Genomic DNA, 22,346 nt, shown 5'->3' with positions numbered 1-22,346 from the left:
TATGTAGAGATGGGAAGAGTGGTGAGCATACAGGCCTTCCAGGATTATGGGAATAGTGAGTTATGACAATTCATATACAGCAGTGCTCATAAAGGAGAATGACTGAGTGAGAAAGAGGAAAGTTTAAGGATGAGAGGTAAGGAGATTCTTCTGTCACTGTAAAATCCTGTGGGACAGTTCCCAGGAGGAAGCAAAGCATCAGAGAGATACACAGAGTACAACAGTTATAATGGAACCAGCAATAAGCTATAGTATTTGTTTGTCAGCATTTATCTTCTACATAACATGCTTCTGTTACTCCTTAAGTTCTACTAGCCAAGAAACCTAATCAGGAATGATAATGTGTGCTAACTGTATAATGTAACAGAGAGAAATGGGACAAAGAAGTCATCGGAGCAGAGGGTGAGAGTAGCAGTGTAACCTCACCTGTGGCTTGCGATCTTGTGTGGTCATGTAGCAGACGCCCATGGTGCGGGTGGTGTGGAGCCAGTAAAGGTCGCTGGTGCCTGCTTGTGGGTCATGACGCAAGATCAATGCACCTGCCATTCTTGGGTGAACACCCTCTAGGAACCCAGACTCTGAAAATAACACCTAAAATTATAACAGTATTGGTCAATCCCCTATTAGCTACTTCCTTGGATGTATACAGGCCCAAGACTAGGCTACCACACTCTGGGGGTAGGGGGGTTTTTCAAGAATACTCCCCCAGTATCCCTGCTTGTCGTAAAAGGTGACTAAAAGGGATGGCGGAGGGTTAGTGCCCCTCCCCGGAAAACAACTAACTAAAAAAACAAACAATAAGCCTCGGACAAGGACTGACCAAACGATGACGACCAAGTACCGGACAAAGGACATTGTAATTGGAACCTGGAATGTAAGGGGAGCGAATGATGAGGTGAAAGAGAGAGAGATTGTCCAGGTGCTTGAGGATGCGAAAGTGGATGTATGTGGAATAACTGAAACAAAATGGAGAGGAGAAAGTGTGAGAGAATGGGAGTATGGATGGAGTATATGTGCAGGAGTAGGTGAGAATGAGAGGGCAAAGGAAGGGGTATGTATAGTTGTGAGTAAAAGATGGAAGAGGAGCATAAGACAGTATGGATCAGTTGGGTCAAGGATTGTGTGGGTAAAGTTGAAAGTTGGAATACAAATGTGGGCAATTGTGTGTGTGTATGCGCCAACGCAAGATCGTGCTAGAAGAGTGAGAGAAGAGTTCTGGACAAATGTAGAAGTGTGCATGGAAAAGTTTGGAAGGAATGAGAGAGTGTTTTTGATTGGTGATATGAATGGTAAAGTTGGGAATGTGAAGGTGGATGGAATAGTTGGTGAGTGGGGTGTGCCTGCTGAGATAGATGAGAATGGGAGTGCATTAGTGGACATTTGTGCAGGGAGGGGGTTGGTGATAGCCAATACCCTCTTCAGGCATAAAATGATCCACAGGTATACATGGTGAGTGATGAGAAGGGTGGGTGGTGAACTGAATGAAAGGAAGGCAATGATTGATTATGTGTGTGTGGATGAAAGGATGCGAAGATGTGTAATGGATGCAAGAGTTTATAGAGGTTGGGGGAGTGGACTTTCTGACCACTACTTGGTGATGGCCAGAATTAAAGTTCAAGTAAGTTAGAGGAATAGAAGAAGGGAAAGACGAGAGGAAGGAGTAGAGGCAAGGAGAGTGGAAAGGTTACAAGAGGATGAGAAAAAGGCAAAGTATAAGAGAGAAGTGGAGGAACGATTGGACAAATATGAATGGGAGCAGATGGGAGACGTGGAAGGTGTGTGTAGAATATTTACAGAAGAAATATGTGCAGCATGTGATGTGGTGTGTGGAAGGAAGAGAAGACGGAGGGGGGTGCAAGGAACAGAGTGGTGGACTGAAGAGGTGAAGCAGGCTGTGGCACAAAAGAAGAAAGCATACAATGAATGGATGAGAAATAGGGGCGTGGAAGAGGTTGAGAGGCGGAAGAGAGAGTTATATGTAGAAAGAAAGAGAGAGGTGAAAAGATTAGTAAGAGAGAGTAAGAAGAGAGTGGATGAGGAATTTGGAAGAAATTTGAGTGTAAAGTGGAGGGACTGTAAGAAAATGTTCTGGAGAGAGGTGAAAAGACTGAGACAGGGTGGAAGTGAAGTTAGCAGGGGAATGAAAGATAAAAATGGTAGATTACTAGTGGAGAAGGAAGAAAAAGTGAGCAGATGGAGAGAACACTTTAAGGAATTGTTGAACGTAGAGGATGGAAGTAATGCAAGTATAAGTGGCTGGGGAATGGCAGGGAGAAGGAAGGAGGTGAGAAGACAGGAAGAAATCAGTAGGATAGAAGTTGTGGAAGCAATGAAGAAAGTTAAATCAGGGAAAGCTCCAGGAATTGATGGAGTGTGTGGTGAAATGTTGAAGCATGGGGGAGAGATAGTAGTAGAATGGATGTGGAAGATGTGCAGATTGGCCTGGGAGGAAGGTAGAGTCCCGGAGGATTGGAAGTCAGGTATAATTATTCCCTTGTACAAAGGAAAAGGGGAAAAAGAAGTGTGTGGTAATCATAGGGGCATTTGTCTTCTTAGTATAATAGGAAAAGTGTATGGTAGGATACTTATTGACAGAGTTAGAGAAAGAACAGAGAAATTAGTTGGAGAAGAACAGGGAGGCTTTAGGAAGGGAAGAGGTTGTGTAGATCAGATATTCATTCTCAGATCTTTAGTGGAAAAGTTTCTAGAGAAGGGAAAGAAGTTGTATGCGGCTTTCATGGATTTGGAGAAAGCATATGACAGGGTGGATAGACAAGGATTGTGGAAAGTGTTAAGAATATATGGAGTAGATGGAAAGTTGTTGAATGCTGTGAAGAGTATGTACGATGGTGCGAAGGCTGCAGTGCGTGTGGATGGTGAACTAAGTGAATTTTTCTCTTTGAAGGTTGGGTTGAAACAGGGATGTGTCATGTCTCCATGGTTGTTCAATCTGTACATGGATGGGGTAATAAAAGAGGTACAAGGTAGGGTAGTGGATGTTGGAGTGGCCCTGGTGAGAGAGGATAGTGTTTGGAAACTCCCTGTACTGTTGTTTGCAGATGATACTGTGTTGTTGAATGAAGACGAAGGGGAGCTGCAAGGCTTGGTGGATGAGTTGGGGAGAGTGTGTAAGAAATGGAATCTAAAGGTGAATGTAGGGAAGAGTAAAGTGATGGTCTTTGAGAGAGGTGAAGTCAGTGAATGTACAGCGAGGTTGGATGGTGAGGAATTGGAAAATGTGAGTACGTTTAAGTACTTGGGTAGTGTGATGAGTAAGGATGGAGGTTTGGAGGGTGAAGTGCTTGAAAGGGTACAGCAGGGAAGAAAGGTTGCTGGTTCCTTGAAAGCAGTGATAAGAAACAGGGAAGTGAGCATGGAAGTGAAAAAGTTACTACATGACAGTATTGTGATACCAACTCTAACGTACGGAAGTGAAGCTTGGACGTTGTTGGAAGGACACAAGTCAAGAGTGAGAGCAGTGGAAATGAGTTATTTAAGAGGAGCGTGTGGAGTCACTTGGAGAGATAGGCTGACGAATGAGGATATAAAGGAGCGTTGTGGTGTTGATGTGGATGTGATAGGAAGCGTTATGAGGAACACACTGAGGTGGTTTGGCCATGTGGAGAGGATGGAGGGTGAAAGACTGACGAAGAGAGTGTATGTGAGTGAGGTGGAGGGGGAAAGAGGGAGGGGGAGGCCGAGGATGAGATGGAGGGATGGGGTGGAGAGGTATATGAGAGAGGGGGGTGTGAGTTGGGAGCAGGGCAGTGAAATGGCGGGGGACAGGGCGACTTGGAGGCGATTTGTTTGTGGCCACCCCAAATGGGATTGAGGCGTCTGGCAGTAGATAGATAGATAGATTACCAGAGGTCCCTTTGAGTTTAACTTCTTCACAATGATTGATGTCTCATTTTTCTTCCTGCAGTCAAACTATTTTATTTATAACTGGAGACTATATATCCTTTTAATCAACCCATTCACTTTAAGGGGTTTCTCCATAACTGAATAACACCTAGGTAGTAGCAATAATAAAATACAAAAACTTCAAATTTCGTGAAGAGGTTCATACAATCATTTGATGGTAACAAGAATAAAGTAAATTATCAACATCATGCAAAATGGGCTGATTAAAGTTATTATTATCCCTCCAATATGATGTCCTTCTTGAACTAAATTACTGGTATATTATCCTTAGGAAGCCAATGAAAGAGTTACAAAAGGTGTCAAAATACATGTATTAAGGGGAGTTTAACAGGAGGAGGCTGACTCATGCTCCTATACAGTACTTCAACCTGTGCAGCATACATATTCTTAAGTCTCATATTCACTGCTATCACTTGATTTTCACACTTGTTCTAAAGTGTCAACCAAGGTGAATATCTGCAACAATATTCCTGAAGTGAAAATCCATACATGCCTATTTAGGTCTTTACAAAATCAATAATTTCAAATTCTACATCTCATTAAACTGCAAGTCTTCCTTAGTCATGTCTCCATATATATTCATATTATTGTCAACCAAGGTGAATATCTGCAACAATATTCCTGGAGTGAAAATCCACATATGCCTATTTAGGCCTTTACAAAATCAATAATTTCAAATTCTATTTCATCTCATTAAACTGCAAGTCTTCCTTAGTCATGTCCCCATATACTGTATATTCATATTACTGACAATATGTAATTACTGTTAATATGCACTAACATTAAGAAGGTGCAATTGAGGGTGCTTGAAAAATCATAACCCAAACATAACACTTGCAACATCTGGTGGTATGGAAATCTTTACAATTCAAACAAAACACAAACAGAGGTGCTGGTAGATCAGTGGTTGATCGTGAGTTTGTTAAGTCAAAAAATGTCTATGCTTTATGAGTTTTTGATAAATAATGCATTCGTCCAGGCAGATATCCACCCCAATCATTTTTATCAACCGGGATAAATATCTACTCTAATATCTTCACTTTTACTCACAATCGGTTTAAATAAATGGGGCCTCAGGAGGGGGTAGGGGGTGGCATAAGGGAGGGGAGAGAAAGGAGGTGGGAGTTGGGGGGGTGTCAAGGCTGACATATGGTAGGAGGGTGGGAGGTAAGGAGAGAAGGGGGAAAAGGATGGTATGGGATGGGGGCCTGCAGTGGGTGGGGGTTTGTCTGGGGAGACTGTTACCTTCCCCCAACATTATCTCCCTATCCTTCCCTCAATCATCTTTTCCTTACCCTTCCTTCCCTCTGTTTCATTCAGTTCTAGCTCTTCATTATATTCCCCCTTTTTCTTCTTTTTGTCCTTTCTTCCTCCAATCAGTTACTCCCATTTCTGGATCCCTTTCCAGTTCCACCTTAGTCCTTCACTTCCTTCTCTTTTCCTCCCTTCTCTTCCATATTCCTTCCTCTTTTACTTTTTGTTTTTAGTTTCTCTTACATTTCCTTTCCCTTAAATTCTCCACAGTTTCTTCACTTCCCATCTATTCCCTCTCTTATTTCCTTCTTTTCCCCAAATCTGTCCCCTCATTCATTCATAGTAATCTCCCCCAATCTTAGAACTCTGGTGATCTCTACAACATAATTACCACAAGGTATTAAGTTATCATTTTATCATTACTTTAAAGGCAGACAGTCACATTTCCAGCTTTATCTCCTTGCAGTGATATGGGGTAAATGTGGCAGTTGTGCACATGTGGTGCACATTTAGGCTGAAGCATATAAATGCACACATACACAAACTGCGATGCTGCCACATTGACCCTTTCTTGCTTCTAGGAGGTACAGCTGGTAATGTGGCCATTTGTACAAGGATAGCCACCTAGAAGCAGCCATACTGTTAAAAAAAAATGCTGCAGATATTCACTACAGAGGGTGCAAATATTTACCCCAGAGTGGTAAGTGCATCCTCCTGCAGTTTTCTTTAACTAACAGAATCATTTTTTCATGTAGGAATTTCTATGTACTTGAACTTAAGTTCCCATACCCTCTCCTTCTATGCATAAGATCAGCCAGAAATATCTTGCAGTTTTTTGCAGTAAGACGAATTTTTCAAAAAATATGTGGATATTCACCCCGATCAATGCTGTCCAAGTCTCAAAGCCACACCTTTATACAGGCATTAACATATTATCATATCTTTATGTAGCCTCCAAACTCAGTTCTCTGCTGCATACCAAGGTCTTCAGAGCACTGGACATTTTACTACCTTCAGCCACTCTATGCCATCTGACGGAATGGGTTAACTTTTCAATCGTGAGCTGAAAATACTTCTCACTTAAATTTGTATGCCTGAAATTAAATGAAGTATGTGACTGCACCACTCCTAGACATTCAGTAAAAACTCGTGGTATAAGTATGTTGCCAAGTGGGGAAGGGAATCATACCAAGAAAGTGCGTGGTGACGGCATGAGAGATGTTGGCGCCCAGCTCTGGGGTGATGGCAGCTCGGGCACAGAGTCGGGCAAACATGGTGCGTATGAGATGCTCTCCACACCCCGTTGTGCTCACTCCAACGCTCACACCACTGCCTGACACACACCACCATCATTAACACACCCACACACCAGGTGACAAAAAAAAAAAAAAAAAAAAAAATTACTGACAGGATCTCAATATTGTTCTCAAACATTAATGATTAAATACAGCCTATCCTAAGATACTGTAATACAAGTATATATTATGTACAAGCTTTCTAATACTTTACCACTCCACAATTAAGCTACAGGATCAGTTACTTTTTATTTCTTTTTCTTTTTTGTCATTATTCCATCCATCCATCCATCATCCAATCCTATGCTTCCCCATGAGGAGCATAGGAGCCCGAGGCTAGGTAAGCTGGTCCTGACATATAAGATGAGAGTGACCAGCCTCATTCATCCCTGAGTGGCATTATATAAGCAATGAACCCAAACAACCCCTAGGACATATAAACCTGCACCAGCTCAATCTGACTGGAGTGCCTAATTACTCACTAAGCCACCAGGTGCCATAATATGGTTATATGGTTACCATCCAGCATAGTAAATGGTTTCCTGGTGTACAGGAAAACATTTGGATTGTCACTCAGTATAAAGTAACCCACAGGCAGAAGGAAGAGAGAACAGAAGAGAAATTGTAAAGTTACACTTTGGCAGAAGGAGGAGGAAAGAATGAAGGAAAGAAAGACAGAAGAGGAAGGAAGGAAGAGAGGAAAAGGCAGGCACCCACAGCAGCATAACATCGAGTGAGTGGATTATTATTCTGTATATACATATACATATATATATATATATATATATATATATATATATATATATATAAAAGACCAATGGCTGACAGCTTGCAAAGCCTGTCCCTTCTAAACAAAGGTCTTCTCTATACTCTATATATTTTATAATTATGCCTTGAATGAAGCCTGGATTACTTCCAAACAATATTAGGTTATGACATCCTTTTTTCATGATAAACTAAGTCTTATTAAGAGATTGTTGCATCCTCCAGTACCGTGGTATCTTTTTGCATTTCTTCTGCCTACCACACAAATGATCTGATGCAGTCTAGGGTGACCTCCTATACTCAACGGGTTACTGAAATCTATATCAAACTCCTCCAGTTCAAAGTCACACCTAAGCTTAAATAAAATGTCAGAAAGCAGCACACATGAAGCAAGGAAGCTGTCACAATATGGAAGGAGTTAAAAGTGTCACATACAAAATACATCACTTCAGAAGAGGTGCTACAATGCTTCCTAATGGTCTTTCTGATGCTTGATATGGTCTTCTGTCCTAACTTGACTAGAGGTGTGCATGTGCAAGTGCTACAGTACCAATATCATGAAGGTTATAGCAAACACACAAGAAATACTAATCTTCTAGCGCTCACTCTCTTTTTCAAACCTCTTTAGTGTTAATGATCAACAGTGTTCTAAGCTGAGTTTATAATGGTAACAAAGTGAAATATGAAAGACACCAGCACTGAAGGGGTTAAAAGCTTTGTCAGAATAAAACATTGACCTTCAACTCTGAACATCAGGCTCAAAACACAACAAAACAAACATACAAACAAACCTGCACAAGCTTGCACACACAAGGGACTGTATTCTCATCAGTAAACCATTTTAACTGGGTGATGTGCTTTACTTATTTATTCTGCTACCTCTAGACAGTATTCTTCTGCTTCTGGGAGACCTCTTGCAGGATGGTGTAAATGAAGGCTATAACTAACTACTTTCAAAGTAGTTAGCAGAATAAAACTCTCTGGAGATAGCAAGAATAGCCTACAATGAAAAATGTATCACTAAACTGAAGGGGTTACAGAGACTCCCTAATACCTTACCAATACAGGCTATTTCTCCATATGAAATATTTTTTAAAAGCAGTATGTGTCATGATCAGAGACATAATTACCATATATGAAAATAAGCTGATGTAAGCAGAACACACTGCAAAGGAGGAGGTGCTAAGGGAGCCTCTAGGGTGAACAAGAATATGACTGAGGGTGTCAAAGCACGGGGTCCTACCATCGCAGTTGTTCTCTGCCCAGCAGCCGCAGCCATACACTGCAGCCTGACCCACTCGCCCGGTGTGTTTAAGCAGAAGACCGCCAGATGACACTGCACTCGCCACATACCCTGACCCATCCACACATACTGCACCAACTGTGTCCAGCAACCCACCCTGTATGAGACGAAATGAAAGGATGGAAAAACAAATTACACAAAATTCTCATTATAAGCTGCCCCCCCCCTGGTCTCCCTCTCTCTCTCTCTCTCTTTTTCCCCCACCAGTAAATAGTAAATTACAGAAATTTGCTTATCAAGTTCCACTCCTACTGGCATCTATTATGCTGATTTGCCGGTCTTGTCAAATTTATGGTACCTGTACCAATTACAGTATATGGAAAAAGTTGTTACTGTACTGCTATTGCTTAACTCCAGTCTGTCTGCCAGAACAGACTCACTGACCACAGGTAAGCAACCGCTTCTGTGGGGCTGTCCTACAGGTACACCCATGGAAAGTTACGTGTTACACACCCGCTTGCCACTTCGAAATAGTAAATGTGAGACAAGTGGTAGCAAAGCAGTAGCCAACATTCATCTATCTGGTAACTGCCTGAGATGGATGGGGATGGAAGAGGGAGGGATAGGAACCATCAGCTCTCCCAGCCTTCCTCCTCTCTTAACCTCTCCCCACCCACACAGTGGTACCAGACATTTGAGTGTCTGGCTGATGCTTCATTAGTAGTTGTCTCACACATAAAGGTCCGAACTGACAGGCATGTATATAAGGCGGAACTTTCCTCGGGTGTATACATTACTGTACAAGGTCTGTTCAGAAAGTATCCAACCTAAGGCTCTAAAACAATAAATTGCTACAGTAGGATCTCGCTAATAATGTCTAATTGGTGCCAGAAAAATGCTGTTATTAGCGAAAATGTTGTTTGAGTTACATTAAAATACGTGTATAATGGGTTTATTGGTGCCGCCACCCTACGACTTTTACCCATTTTTCCCATTTGGAGCCCTCCAATCACTAATTTTTTTTAGCTAAAATAATAAGATTAGTTGTTAAATTGTCATGAGTAACATAAAACTCACCTTAAACAAGTTAATAAGGTGTTTGGTGTGATGACTGTTTCGAGGCTTAAGCATGGAAGCTACTGCAGCATACCCCCTGACCCCTCGCTGGCCTTGTCCCCACTCCTGCCTCTCGTGCCAGGGTCACCTGCTTCCGTCAACACTTTATCAAACCCCATGAAGTCAGAAGCTTCAGGAAAGTCCCCAGTGTCATCAATGTCATCATCTACTCAACCCCTCTCTGTTGTTCTCCCTCGGCTGGCTAGCGTTGTGAAAGAAAGCAAGTGAAGAGTGACTGATGGCGGGCATTCACTCAGTCATGATACTGTTTCTGGTATTTTCTTGAAATCATATTTTTTACAAGCCCAATTATTAGTCATTTATTCTGATGGCTGCTCTCTCTCCATCTCAGCAGACTTGAGTTGTGGCAGGAGTGCCAACCACGCTTGTTTAACAGTTGCCAATGTTGCATTATTCCGGGTTTGACGAAGAAATTTATGGCCCTTTGAATGTTATATTTCTTCCAGAATACAGCAACAGTAATTATGGTCGGGGTTGCAGGTACACCAGGTGGAGCAGGTGAGTCAGGTGAGGCTGTGGAGGTGAAGGGGGAGGTGGCTGGTGAGTCAGGTGGGGCAGTGGAGGTGGAGAGGACAGCGGTGGGCGAGTCAGGGGAGGTGGTGAGAGAAGGATCCTCCATCTCCTCCTCGCTACTGCTCACATTTTCGGCAATTTCCTTCACCTCTTCTTGTTTGTCTGTTTCATTCCTCATCTTGTTATGGACATATTTGTTATGTAACAACCTGGCATTCATGAAATAACCGTTATTCGAGTGAATCCAAACGTTATTATAGAAACTGGGTATCTGTTCTAACTTACCGTTATTGCCGAAAACGTAATTGTCAAAGTAGTTATTGGCGAGATCCTATTGAAACCTTTTGAGCTAGGACACTAATCTCCCTCACAGTAGGCCCCCTTCTGACTGGACACAAGTAGCTCAGCATTCTTTCCACTGCCTGAAGCATTTTTCAAAGTTGGTGTTCAGTATTTCCTGCAGATGCTTTGTCACATTTGTCATGATCTCTTGTCTCAAATTGGGAACCTTTCAGCAGAGTTCTGAGCTTGGGGAATAACCGAAAGTTGCACGCAGCCATGTCTGGTGAGTTGAGAGCCTACCGGGCCTGCAGGACGATGTGCTTGGCTAATAATTCCTGAATCGGTTGAGAAGAATGAGTATGGGCACTGTCACTGTGCAGCTTCCAACTTGCTGCTTTCCAAAGGTCTGGTCTCTTCCACTGAACTACATCATGAAAACAACAGATAGTGCTGAGGTAGTAACATCTGTTGACAGTCTGACCCTCTGGTGCATATTCATGATGCTCAACATCACAGTACTTGGGGGGGGGGGGGGGGGAAAAAAAAAAAAAAAAAAAAAAAAGCAAACATTTCACTTTGCTGTTGACCTGTCGTGCTTTTTTTTTTTTGACCGAGACGACCCTGTATGCTCCCACTGGAATGACTCTGCTTTGGTTTCTGGGTCATACCCATACACTCAAGGCTCATCTCCAATGATAACAGTCTTCAGAAAGACCAGTTCACGATTTGCACACTCCAACACATCTTGAGCAACGTTCATCATGACCAATATGATGAAGCACCTGTGAAGACACTGAAAACTGACTCTGGAAAATGTTTCAGGAAGTGAAAAGACGGCTGGGCTACGTGTGTCAAGTCAGAAGGGGCCTACTGTGATGGGGATTAGTGTCCTAGCTCAACAGGTTAGCTATTTGTTTTTTTAGAACCTACGGTCAGATATTTTCTGAACAGACCTTGTATACAGCTATTCCATGCAGGGAACTGGTACCCCCTTGTAATATATAGTGCCTCACCGAGGTCAGATCAGGCTCTTCTCCACACTGAGGTACACAGAAATATGAGAAGAGATGGCTCCCAAGTGGACACCACAGTTGCCCCACCTATGGTGTTCAGCGCCGCCACATGCAGTATCCTTATCAGTGCCAGGAAAACATTATAAAGTACTGGAACATGTCTCTGACTTAAAGTGAGGGATACCTGTCACTACAAATGACTGAATAAGTACAATCAGTCCTCATTAATGAGTTACATGGTCCATGATATCACATAATTTTACTGGTACCATGAACTGGGGGAACTGCCAATCAGCATCACAGCTACCAATGGAATTTAATTAGCAATTTTCTTCTGTACAGTAAGCAACTATGGACTTCTCACTCACTCAATCATTCACTCTCTCTCACTGACTCACTTTCTCTCTCTCTCTCTCTTACACACACACACACACACACACACACACACACACACACACAGCAGATCAGCCAGAGCGAACAGACATGTCTCGACTGCCTCTTAGCCACTGCTGCAAACCTGAAGTAGTTTTAAGGAATTATGTTTGTCCTATCTCCTTTAGTCTTGTCTTAAGTTTAAAGTATTGTAAGTTAATACAGACTACCAAAAATATAAAGAGTTGTTGTCAGTGAGTATGCATGAATGTTTATAGTATTTTCAGCAACAGCTGTTTATTTTTGTAACCAACCTCAAACATGGCCGACAATGTAAACATCAAGGGACTCGAATTTCCAGGATTTGACAGTGAAACAATTGTCATGGATCTGGTTAAAATATTGATTATGAGGATTAGTGAACTAGGAAAAAAAGTGAAGGATTTAGTATTAAAAAACATGCCTGAAAATACCGAGAATACCATACAGAGTCTGATCCAGGCAAATGAGACAGTGAACCAGGAGATGAGAATTTGAAGTGAGAAAATATTGAATTACGGAGAAATCTAGAAGAGAGCAGTAACAAAACAGAGAGGGTGAGTAGTGTGTTAGAAGAGCAAAAGGCAAAGTCGGCACATGTGGAAGAAGAACAGAAAGAAGTGGTCAACTTAAGGGAAATCATTCAGGACGAAAGGGATATGAACAAGAAAAAATGGAAGAAAATGTAGTGAAAATAATGAAGAAAAAAAGAGAAAATAGTGAGAGAAACTGCAGAGAGGAATAGATGTGTGGTAATATTTGGAAATAGGGAGGAGGAAGAAAAGGTTAGATCTGTGAGACTCGAGAGACACACCAATCTGGTGAGAAAAATACTGGGCAAGAGCGATCCCGAAGGAAACAAGTGGGAAAAAGAAATTGAGGGAGTAAGGAGGATAGGGCCATATAAGAATGGGGGAAGCATGACCAATGAGAGTTAAGTTGTCATCAAAAAGTGTAGTAAATGATATACTTAAAGTGACCTGGAAACTGAGTAAAGAGGCAGGGATGGAAAATACTGTATAATATTACAGTAAGAAAAGATTTGAATGAAGAAGAAAGAGAAGTTTTAAAATCTTTGAAGTAAAAAGTAAAGGAAAAAAATGGCAGGAGGACAGAGGAAGAATGTAAAACTTTTTTTTGGAGAGTGATGGATATGAAAGTAAGGAAGAGGTATGTGAGGAATTAGAAGTGAAGGAAACAAGGGGTATGGACATGAATACGAAAAAGAGAGGAGTGGGTAAAGATAAAACTAGTGCTGTAAATCTATCATGTATAGTAGCAGTAGTAGTAGTTGTTCCCTAGGCAGTCTGGCCGAACAGCCCCGAGTCCCATAGGAAGGCCATGGCCAAGACCGGGCTTTCCCACAGAGCTCTCAAAGAGTGTATGTTGTGTTGTTGGCATAGGTGATTGTGTGCAATACAGTCTTCCATAATATGCTTAATAGTATGGGGTGCTGTGTTGCATCTTGGACATGCATCAGTTGATGGAGTCATCCAGCCTCTTCCAGCAGCTTAACCCACTCTGTCCTGACCAATTTTCCACCAATGACTCCCCCCAATCCTGAACAATTTTGGAAAAAAAAAATTTTGGCTCAAACCTCCACTTTTGGTGAGAAACATTGAAAATTCATAGAAAAATTGCTCACCTGACTTTAAAATACTCGATACAGGTAGCTGTACTTCTTTCCTTACTGGGTTTTCTATCAGGCTGGCTCCAAAGAAAACGAGTTCTATGGGAGGGTAACTATTCCACACCACTCATAAACTGTATTTATTTATTTATCTGGTATGAATTTATATGCAGTACGAGAGTATATTGGTTTTCAAACAGTAATATGGACAATATATGCATTGTTTCACTCACTAACACAATAACATACCTGACCTTTTTTGGCGACATTATCTGATCATTATTTCTCACTATTTCTTCCTCTAATGCTACAATAACTTCGTCCTCCACATTGTCATTAATTGGGGAATCACTCTGGCCCTGAATGTCCTTATTGGCCAGGTCACTGGTAATAGGTAAATTGCCGAGACAATGGCATGCGGGGGGGGAGATGCGGGGTAAGGTATTGTCCCTGCCTGGCATCTCCTAGAGGAAGGTGTCCCATGTATACGTACCGAAAATCACACGCGAAAATTGAAAATTGTGCAAATTATGAACCTTGCAATTGCACGATGTACTGGTATGTCAATGGGTCTAGCTGTGACAAAACACTGTGACGTACTCATATGTCGATGGGATGCCTCGGGTTAAGAGGGCTGGATGGTGCCCACATCTCAGCCTGGCCAGGTGGACCCTGTCCTTACGAGGGAGATAGGATTCAGAAGGGTGGATGTCAGGAGGCTGTGCATGCTGCTGTGTGTTGTCTTTAAGTGACCGAATGGAGCGGCGAGTGATCTGAATGTGGATATGCTTCTGGAAGCTGGTCTGAGGTGGGCGAGAGGGGAGAGATGTTAGTATTTGTGTATGGTATCGTGTGCTTGGAGATGTTTTGATATGCCCTGGTGTGGATGGATGTGCTGCCATGTGATACAGTGAATGTTGTGGGTTTGTGGAGGATGCAGCAAGAAACTGGGTGCCTCTCATGTCTAGATGATCCCTGACTTTGAGGACTTTGGTTTCTTGATGTAGGTGGTCTGTAGGTGTAGTAGCTGTGCAGCCTGTGATTATTTTTAGGGCCTTGTTCCGTATGGTCTGTAGAGTGTTGTAGTGTGTTTTGGTGAGGTTAGGAGCCCAGGCAGGGCTCGCATAATTCATCACTGAACGTATGTATTCTTTGTATACTGTGGTGGTGGTTTCTTTATTGTGTCAGAATGTTGTATGGGCTGTTGACCTCAAGGCATTGAGTCTTGGTGTTATTTTATTTTTAATGTTTGTGATGTGTTGTTTAAATGACAGTGATGTATTGTATGTTACACCAAGGATTTTGGGTGAGCATGTGGTAGGGGAGTGTTCTTTATGGTGAGGTGTTGGATGTGACTGTGTTCTGCTGTCCAGTTTGTGAGAAGGGTCACTGTAGATTTGGCTGGGGCTATTTTGAGCCTGTTTGTGGTGAACAATTTGTGTAGTGTGTTGAAGTAAGGATGGATGATGTGTGCAGCTGTGTTTGCATTTTGGTGCATACATGTAAGTGTTATATCATCTGCATAGGAAGCCATGTGTATCTGGTGTGTGGGGTGTGGGTATGTCGTGCATGTATAGGTTAAAGAGTGTAGGGGACAAAACAGATCCTTGGGGGACGCCGTTTGTGAAGTCTCTGGTATTAGAAGACTGACCGGCAAATGTTACGTGTGCACATCTGCCTGCTAAGTAGTTTGCCAGCCATCTTTTTGTGTTATTGTTCATGTTTGTGTTGAGTATTTTGTTTGTGAGGTTGTGGCGGGGGATGGCATCAAAAGCTTTGCTGATGTCTAGTGTGATTAGAAGTGTTCTGTGTGGTGGCCTAGCTGAATTCATGCCATCGAAAACTCTCTGTGTGAGGTCTGTAAGAAGGGTGTTTGTGGAGTGTAGTGGCCTAAAGCCATGTTGTGACTGGGCTAAGGGAATGTGAGGTGTGACTAGTTGTAGTACCAGTCATTCAGTGACTTTAGAGGGGGTGCAGAGGAGTGTGATGGGGCGGTGTGAGGAGGGTAATGTGGGGTCTTTGTTGGGCTTAGGGATAGTGATGATAATGCCATGCTTCCAGATGTTGGGCATTATGTTATGTGAGTAGTTGAAGTTTATGTTGGTGCGTACTTGTATGCCTTGTGGTCCAAGGTTTTAAGGTGAATGTTGCTTATGTTGTCTGGTCCACAGGCAGATGAGTGCTCAAGGTTGTTAATGATGTGCTTCGTCTGGTTGTAAGTGAAAGGTGCGTAGTCTGAGTCTGTGGGAAACTGTCTCTTACGTCGGATGATACGTCGGTCTTCAGGATGGGGGTTTAGATGGCTGACTTGTGAAAAGTGATTGATGAGAGTGTTTGCTTGTTGTTCGTTTGAGGGTATGGTGTCTGTTGTTGTGATGGCAGCGTGTGACTGTGTGGTGTTGCTGTTGGAAAGTGTGATGGTGTTTAGTGTTTTGTAGAGTTTGCTGATGTTTGTTTTGTGGTCAAGTGTTTGGAGGTAATTTTTCCAGTTTGGTGTTTGCTGTTCTGATATTTTACTGTTTATCTAAGTGTTGAGTTCTTGTATTTATTGTATGGTGTCTTGTGTATGGGGTGTTGGGGAGTGTCGCAGTGTGTCCCGTTGTCTGATGAGGCCTTGAATTTCTGGTGTGAAGTTGGGGTTGTGTCTCTTTCTGTTGCCTCTAGGGATGTGTCTTTTGTCTGCATTTTGTATAACTGTATTGAAAGTGTGCACAGCAGTGCTGATGTTTGTGATGGGTGTACTGTTTAGTGTTTCAAAACGTTGTTCTGTTTCAGTTACAAAGGCCTCCCAGTTGGCTCTCTTATAATTAGTGTATGTGTGTTTGTGGTCAGCTGTGTGTATAGTAATATGGATGGGTTAATATATAAGATAGGGGAAATTGGAGACTATATAAATGAAATAAACCTGAAATTGTTTGCCTGGTGGAGACTAAGTTGCCCCGAGATGTTGATACAAAATTATTTGGATGGTACAATTATATTTGGAGGAAGGATAGAGAAAGCAAGTTTGGGGGAGGCATGAGCCCGTAATGACCTAAGAGCAAAAAATATAGAAATTGAAAATACCATGGCTGTACTTTTGGGAGTTGAAACAGAGGATAGTTATGGAGAAAAAATAGATGTAATAGTATTTTATATGCCTCCCAAAACTAGGGCATGGACAGAAGATGATTACGAACAGTTAATAAGAGAATCCATCATTAAACTAAAGATGATAACTGAATGAATAAATTAAATAATAATAATGGGAGATTTCAATTGTAGAGAAGTTGACTGGGAAAGTATGGATGCTGGGAGCAATGAGGAATCACAGGGAAATAAATTAAGGGAATTGGTGATGGAAAACATGTTAACCCAAGTAATTAAAGAAAATTCAAGAATTAGGGGTGATGACGAACCATCAAGGCGCGACTTAGTATTCAGAAAGGACCCAAATGATGTGAGGAACATAACCTACCAATGCTCCTTCGGTAAAAGTGATCATCTGGTTATTGAGATGGAAGTGGTGGGAGTAAGGGAAGGAGAACGAGATGAAAAACACAGAGAAAATACAGTAGATACAATTATGGGAAGGCAGATCTGCTTACCTGAGGAACTTTTTCCAAAATGTAGACTGGAGTAAAATGAATATGATCACAAATGTTGATGAGAAATATGAGTTTCTGATAGTAGTGTATAAAACAGGAGTTTGTAAATCCATCCATCCATCATCCAATCCTACACTGCTCCATGAGAAGCATAGGAGCCTGGGGCTAGGCAGTTGGTCCTGACATTTAAGATGAGAGTGACCAGCCTCACTCATCCCTGAGTGGCATTACATGAACAATCAACCCCAACCATCCCTTGGATATAAACCTTCACCGGCTCAATCCGATTGGAGCGAAATAATTACCCACTAAACCACCAGGTGCCTAAATTTGGTTATATGGTTACCACCCAGCACAGTAAATGGTTTCCTGGTGTACAGGAAACCATTTGGCTTGTCACTCAGTGTAGAGTCACCCACAGGCAGAAGGAAGAGGAAAGAACGAAGGAAAGAAAGACAGAAGATGGAGTGTAAAGTTACCTGCAGGCAGAAGGACAAGGAAAGAATGAAGGAAAGGAAGACAGAGGAGGATGGAAGGAAAGAAGGATGGGGGAGAGGAAAGGGCAGACACCCAACAGCAGCACTACATCGAGTGAGTGGATGGTGAGCACCCCCACCTACCACATATGTTCCAAAATTTTCCACAGCTATGGAAAGGAAGAAAGAATGGTTTAACAACAGATGTAGAATGGCACATGAGGCAAGAAAAAGAGCATGGAATAAAGTGAGGAGAAGGTATAGTGAAAGGGCTTGGGAGGAGAACAAGCAGGTAAGAAATGAATATGTAACGGTGTGGAGAGAAGAAGAAAGGAAATATGAAGAAGATATTGTAACTAAATGTAAAAAGAGCCAAAATTATTTCATAGGTTTGTAAATGGTAAAATGATAGTTAAGGACAGTATAATATGATTGAGGGATGGAGATGAAACTTACGAAAGAGAAGAAGAATCATGTGAAATAATGAATAACAAACTGCAGTCAGTCTTTGTGTTTGAAGAGGAATTTAGGGAACCTGAAATAGAACGCAGGATGATAGGAATGGCAGAAATTATTGTTGACGTGAATGAGGTGCTGCAGCTGACGAGGGATTTGGATGTGAGAAAAGTAATGGGACCAGATGGTGTGGCTGGATGGATCCTGAAGGAATGTGCTGACCAGTTAGTGTGGCCTGTTTATGTCATCATCAAGACTTCGCTGGAAAATGGAGTTACCTAAAGACTGAAAAAGTGCAAGTATTGTGCCAATCTTCAAGGGAGGAGATAGGGAAGATCCAGTCAATTACAGACCTGTATCACTTAATAGTATTATTTGTAAAATTTGTGTAAAAATTATTAGAAAAAGATGGATAAAGTATTTAGAAGAAAATGAAGTGATAACACCAAGACAATTTGGTTTTAGGGAAGGAAGATCATGTGTTACTAACCTATTAAGTTTCTACAGTAGAGTACCCGGTAATAGATGTCACACAAGAGAGAGAAGGATGGGCAGAGTGTGTCTATCTTGATCTCAAGAAAGCATTTGACAGGGTGCCTTACAGGAGACTGCTGTGGAAGTTGAAGACCTTTGGAGGGGTGCATGGGAAACTATTAAAGTGGATGGAAGATTATTTGATAGGAAGGCATATGAGAACAGTTATAAGAGATAAGGTTTCACAGTGGAGAATCGTGACTAGTGGAGTACCCCAGGGCTCTGTCTTAGCCCCAATAATGTCTCTGATATATGGAAATGATTTACCACAGGGTTTAAATAGTTACATGAGTATGTTTGCAGATGATGCTAAACTCATGAAACATATTAAAGGTACCATACTGATAGTTGTAAAAAACTGCAAGAGGACTTGGACAAACTCCACGGATGAAGCCACACTTGGAAAATGGATTTTAATGCCAAGAAGTGTCATGTATTAGAAATGGGAATGAGCACAAAAAGACTGCACTGGACATATAAAATAGGCAGGGAGATAATCTGTAAAAGAAAAGATGAGAAAGACTTGGGAGTGATTGTTCAGGATGACTTGTCACCAGAAATGCATATAAACAAAATAATTGGAAGAACTTATGGATTACTGACCAACATAAGAGTGGCTTTTAATTATAGGGACGAAGAAATGCTGAGGGAGTTGATAGTGACCACGACAAGACCAAGACTGGAGTATGCGGCTGTGGTATGGTCACCTCATTTGAAGAAGCATACTGATAAACTAGAGAGGGTTCAACGGATGGCAATGAGGATGATACCATGTTTATGGGAACTCACCTAGGAAGAGAGATTGGAAAAACTGAAGTTACCAACACTGCATGAGAGATGGGAAAGAGGTGACTTGATCATGATATTCAGAAATGTAAGAGAACTGGAAAGGGTGGATAGAGAGGATCTACTTGTGTTGGATGATGGAAGAACAAGAGGTCATGACTTCAAGTTGAGGAAAGTAGATGTCTTAATGATCTTTAAAAATTCAGTTTCCCGAATAAAAACATAAGTATTTGGAATGAGTTAGACGAAGAGGTGGTGCAGGCAAAGAACATTTGTATGTTTACAACTAGACTAGATAAATGTAGATATGGAGACAGGACAACATGAGCTTAGCTCAATTCCTGTATACTACAAATAGGTAAATACAAATAGGCAAACAGGTAAACACACACACACACTATTGATCTATCTATTGCCAGACGCCTTAATCCCATAAGGGATGGCCACAAGCAAATTGCCTCCATGTCGCCCTGTCCAAAACCATTTCACTGCCCTGCTCCCAGCTCACACACCCCCTCTCTCATATATCTCTCCACTCCATCCCTCCATCTCATCCTTGGCCTCCCCCTCCATCTCCTCCCTTCCACCTCGCTCGCATACACTCTCCTCGTCAGTCTTGCACTCTGCATCCTCTCCACATTGCTAAACCACCTCAGTGTGTTTCTCCTAATGCTTCCTATCATATCCACATCCACACCACAATATTCCTTCACTTCCTAATTTATCAGCCTGTCTCTCCATGTGACTCCATATGCTCCTCTCAAATAATTCATTTCCACTGCCCTCACTCTTGACTTCTGTCCCTCCAACAAGGTCCAAGCTTCGCTTCCATACATTAGAGTTGGTATCACAATACTCTCTTGTATTAACTTTTTCACTTCCATACTCACTTCCCTGTTTCTTATCACTGCTTTCAGGGAACCAGCAACCTTGCTTCCTTGTTGTACCCTTTCAAGCACTTCACCCTCTAAACTTCAATCCTTACTCATCACACTACCCAAGTACTTAAATGCAGTCACATTTTCCATTTCCTCCTCATCCAACAGCACTGTACAGTCACTGACTTCACTTCTCTTGAAGACCATAACTTTACTCTTCCCTACATTCACCTTCAGATTCCGTTTCTTACAAACTCTCCCAAACTCATCCACAAAGCCTTGCAGCTCCCCTTTGTCTTCACTTAACAATGCAGTATCATCTTCAAACAACAGTACAGGGAGTTTCCAAACACTGTCCTCTCTCACTAGGGTTGCTTCAACATCCACTGCCCTACCTTGTATCTCTTTTATAACCCCTTCCATATACAGATTGAACAACCATGGAGACATGACATATCCTTGTTTCAATCCAACCTTCAAATAGAAGAATTCACTCAGTTCACTACCACACGCACTGCAGCCTTAGCATCCTCATACATATTCACGGCATTCAACAACTTTCCATCTACTCCATATATTCCTAATACTTTCCACAATCCTTGTATATCCACCCTGACATATGCTTTTCCAAATCCATGAAGGCCACATACAACTTCTTTCCCTTCTCGAGAAACTTTTCCAATAAAGATCTAAGAATGAATATCTGATCTACACAACCTCTTCCATTCCTAAACCCTCCCTGTTCTTCTCCAACTAATTCCTCTGTTATTTCCCTAACTCGGTCAATAAGTATCCTACCATATACTTTTCCTATTATACTACGAAGACAAATGCCCCCATGATTACCACATACTTCTTTTTCCCTTTTCCTTTGTAAGGGGGAATAATTATACCTGAATTCCAATCCTCTGGGACTCTACCATCCTCCCAGGCCAATCTGCACATCTTCCACATCCATTCTACTACTATCTCTCCCCCATACTTCAGCATTTCACCACACACCCCATTAATTCCTGGGGTTTTCCCTATTTTAACTTTCTTCATGGTTTCCACAAGTTCCATCCTACTGATTTCTTCCTCTCTTCTCACATCCCTTCTTCTCCCAGCCATTCCCCAGCCATTTACACTCGGATTACTTCCATTCTCTATGTTCAACAGTTCTTTAAAATGTTCTCTCCATCTGCTCACTTCTTCTGCCTTCTCTACTAGTAATCTACCATTTTTATCTTTCATTCCCCAACTAACTTCTTTGGCACCCTGTCTAACTCTCTTTACCTCTTTCCAGAACATTTTCTTACATTCCCTCCATTTTACACTCAAATTCCTTCCAAATTCCTCATCCACTCTCTTCTTATTCTCTCCTACTAATCTTTTCCCCTCTCTCTTCCTCTCTACATAAAACTCACTCTTCTGTCTCTCAACTTCTTCCATGCCCCTGTTTCTCATCCACTCACTATATGCTTTCTTCTTTTGTGCCACAGCCTCTCTCACCTCTTCATTCCACCATGCTGTTTCCTGCACCCCTTTTCATCTTCTCTTCAACCCACACACCACCTCGTATGCTGCACAGATTTCTTCTGTGAATATCTTGCACACACCTTCCACGTCCCCCATCTGCTCCAATCCATATTTACCATACAGAGGGGCTATTGAGACCACCCGGGGCAACTGAGACCACCTTAAGATGATTTTACTTAAGGTGATTCCTAGGGAGAACGAATAAATCTGTGAAGATGCTGTTGGTATGGTTATGTAGGTATGGATTGTATACTATAAACCCCTTAACCGCGGGGCATCACTTTCGTGACACTCGGGAGCAAGGGATCATACCGCGGGGCGTCACTTTTGTGATTCTGTGTTATTTTAAATTCGCCCGGGCTTTCAAGTGGTGGCTTGTAACATCTATCAGTACTACCAGTGTCCAGCTATACTCAGTTCTGCTAATGTCATCTGGACTCCCATCCACTGTTGACAATTCAGCCATTTCTCCCCCAGTCCTTGACTCTCCTCCTTACCTCCCCTCCATTACCCTCTCCTTCCGCCTGCCCAGCTGCGCTGCACAACACAAATCCTGGACGGATTTTTCCACTCATTTTATCCATTGAAATGTGCCCTATGCCCTATTCTTATACATAATAATATATAAAAGAAAGAGAAAAGGT

The 22,346-nt window shown here is 42.0% G+C and overlaps 1 protein-coding gene across 1 annotated transcript in view; it reads right to left on the bottom strand.

Moving 5' to 3' along the window:
• The window catches only part of Tasp1 (Taspase 1), a 60,591-nt gene that overhangs the window by 278 nt on the left and 37,967 nt on the right, over positions 1-22,346 (bottom strand). Inside the window, exons 7-9 of the mRNA XM_080275035.1 lie at positions 8,482-8,638; positions 6,368-6,511; positions 427-578 (exon numbers count right to left, since the gene is read on the bottom strand). Coding sequence (XP_080131161.1) covers positions 427-578; positions 6,368-6,511; positions 8,482-8,638 — 453 coding nt within the window. The remainder of the gene's footprint in view (positions 1-426; positions 579-6,367; positions 6,512-8,481; positions 8,639-22,346) is intronic.

This window comes from Coenobita brevimanus, chromosome 60 (assembly GCF_032717465.1).
Source record: "Coenobita brevimanus isolate Jiangsu-jjx chromosome 60, ASM3271746v2, whole genome shotgun sequence".
Lineage (NCBI taxonomy): Eukaryota > Metazoa > Arthropoda > Malacostraca > Decapoda > Coenobitidae > Coenobita > Coenobita brevimanus.
The sequence above is the reverse complement of the archived record's forward strand: the minus strand, read 5'-3'. Positions and strand labels throughout refer to the sequence as shown.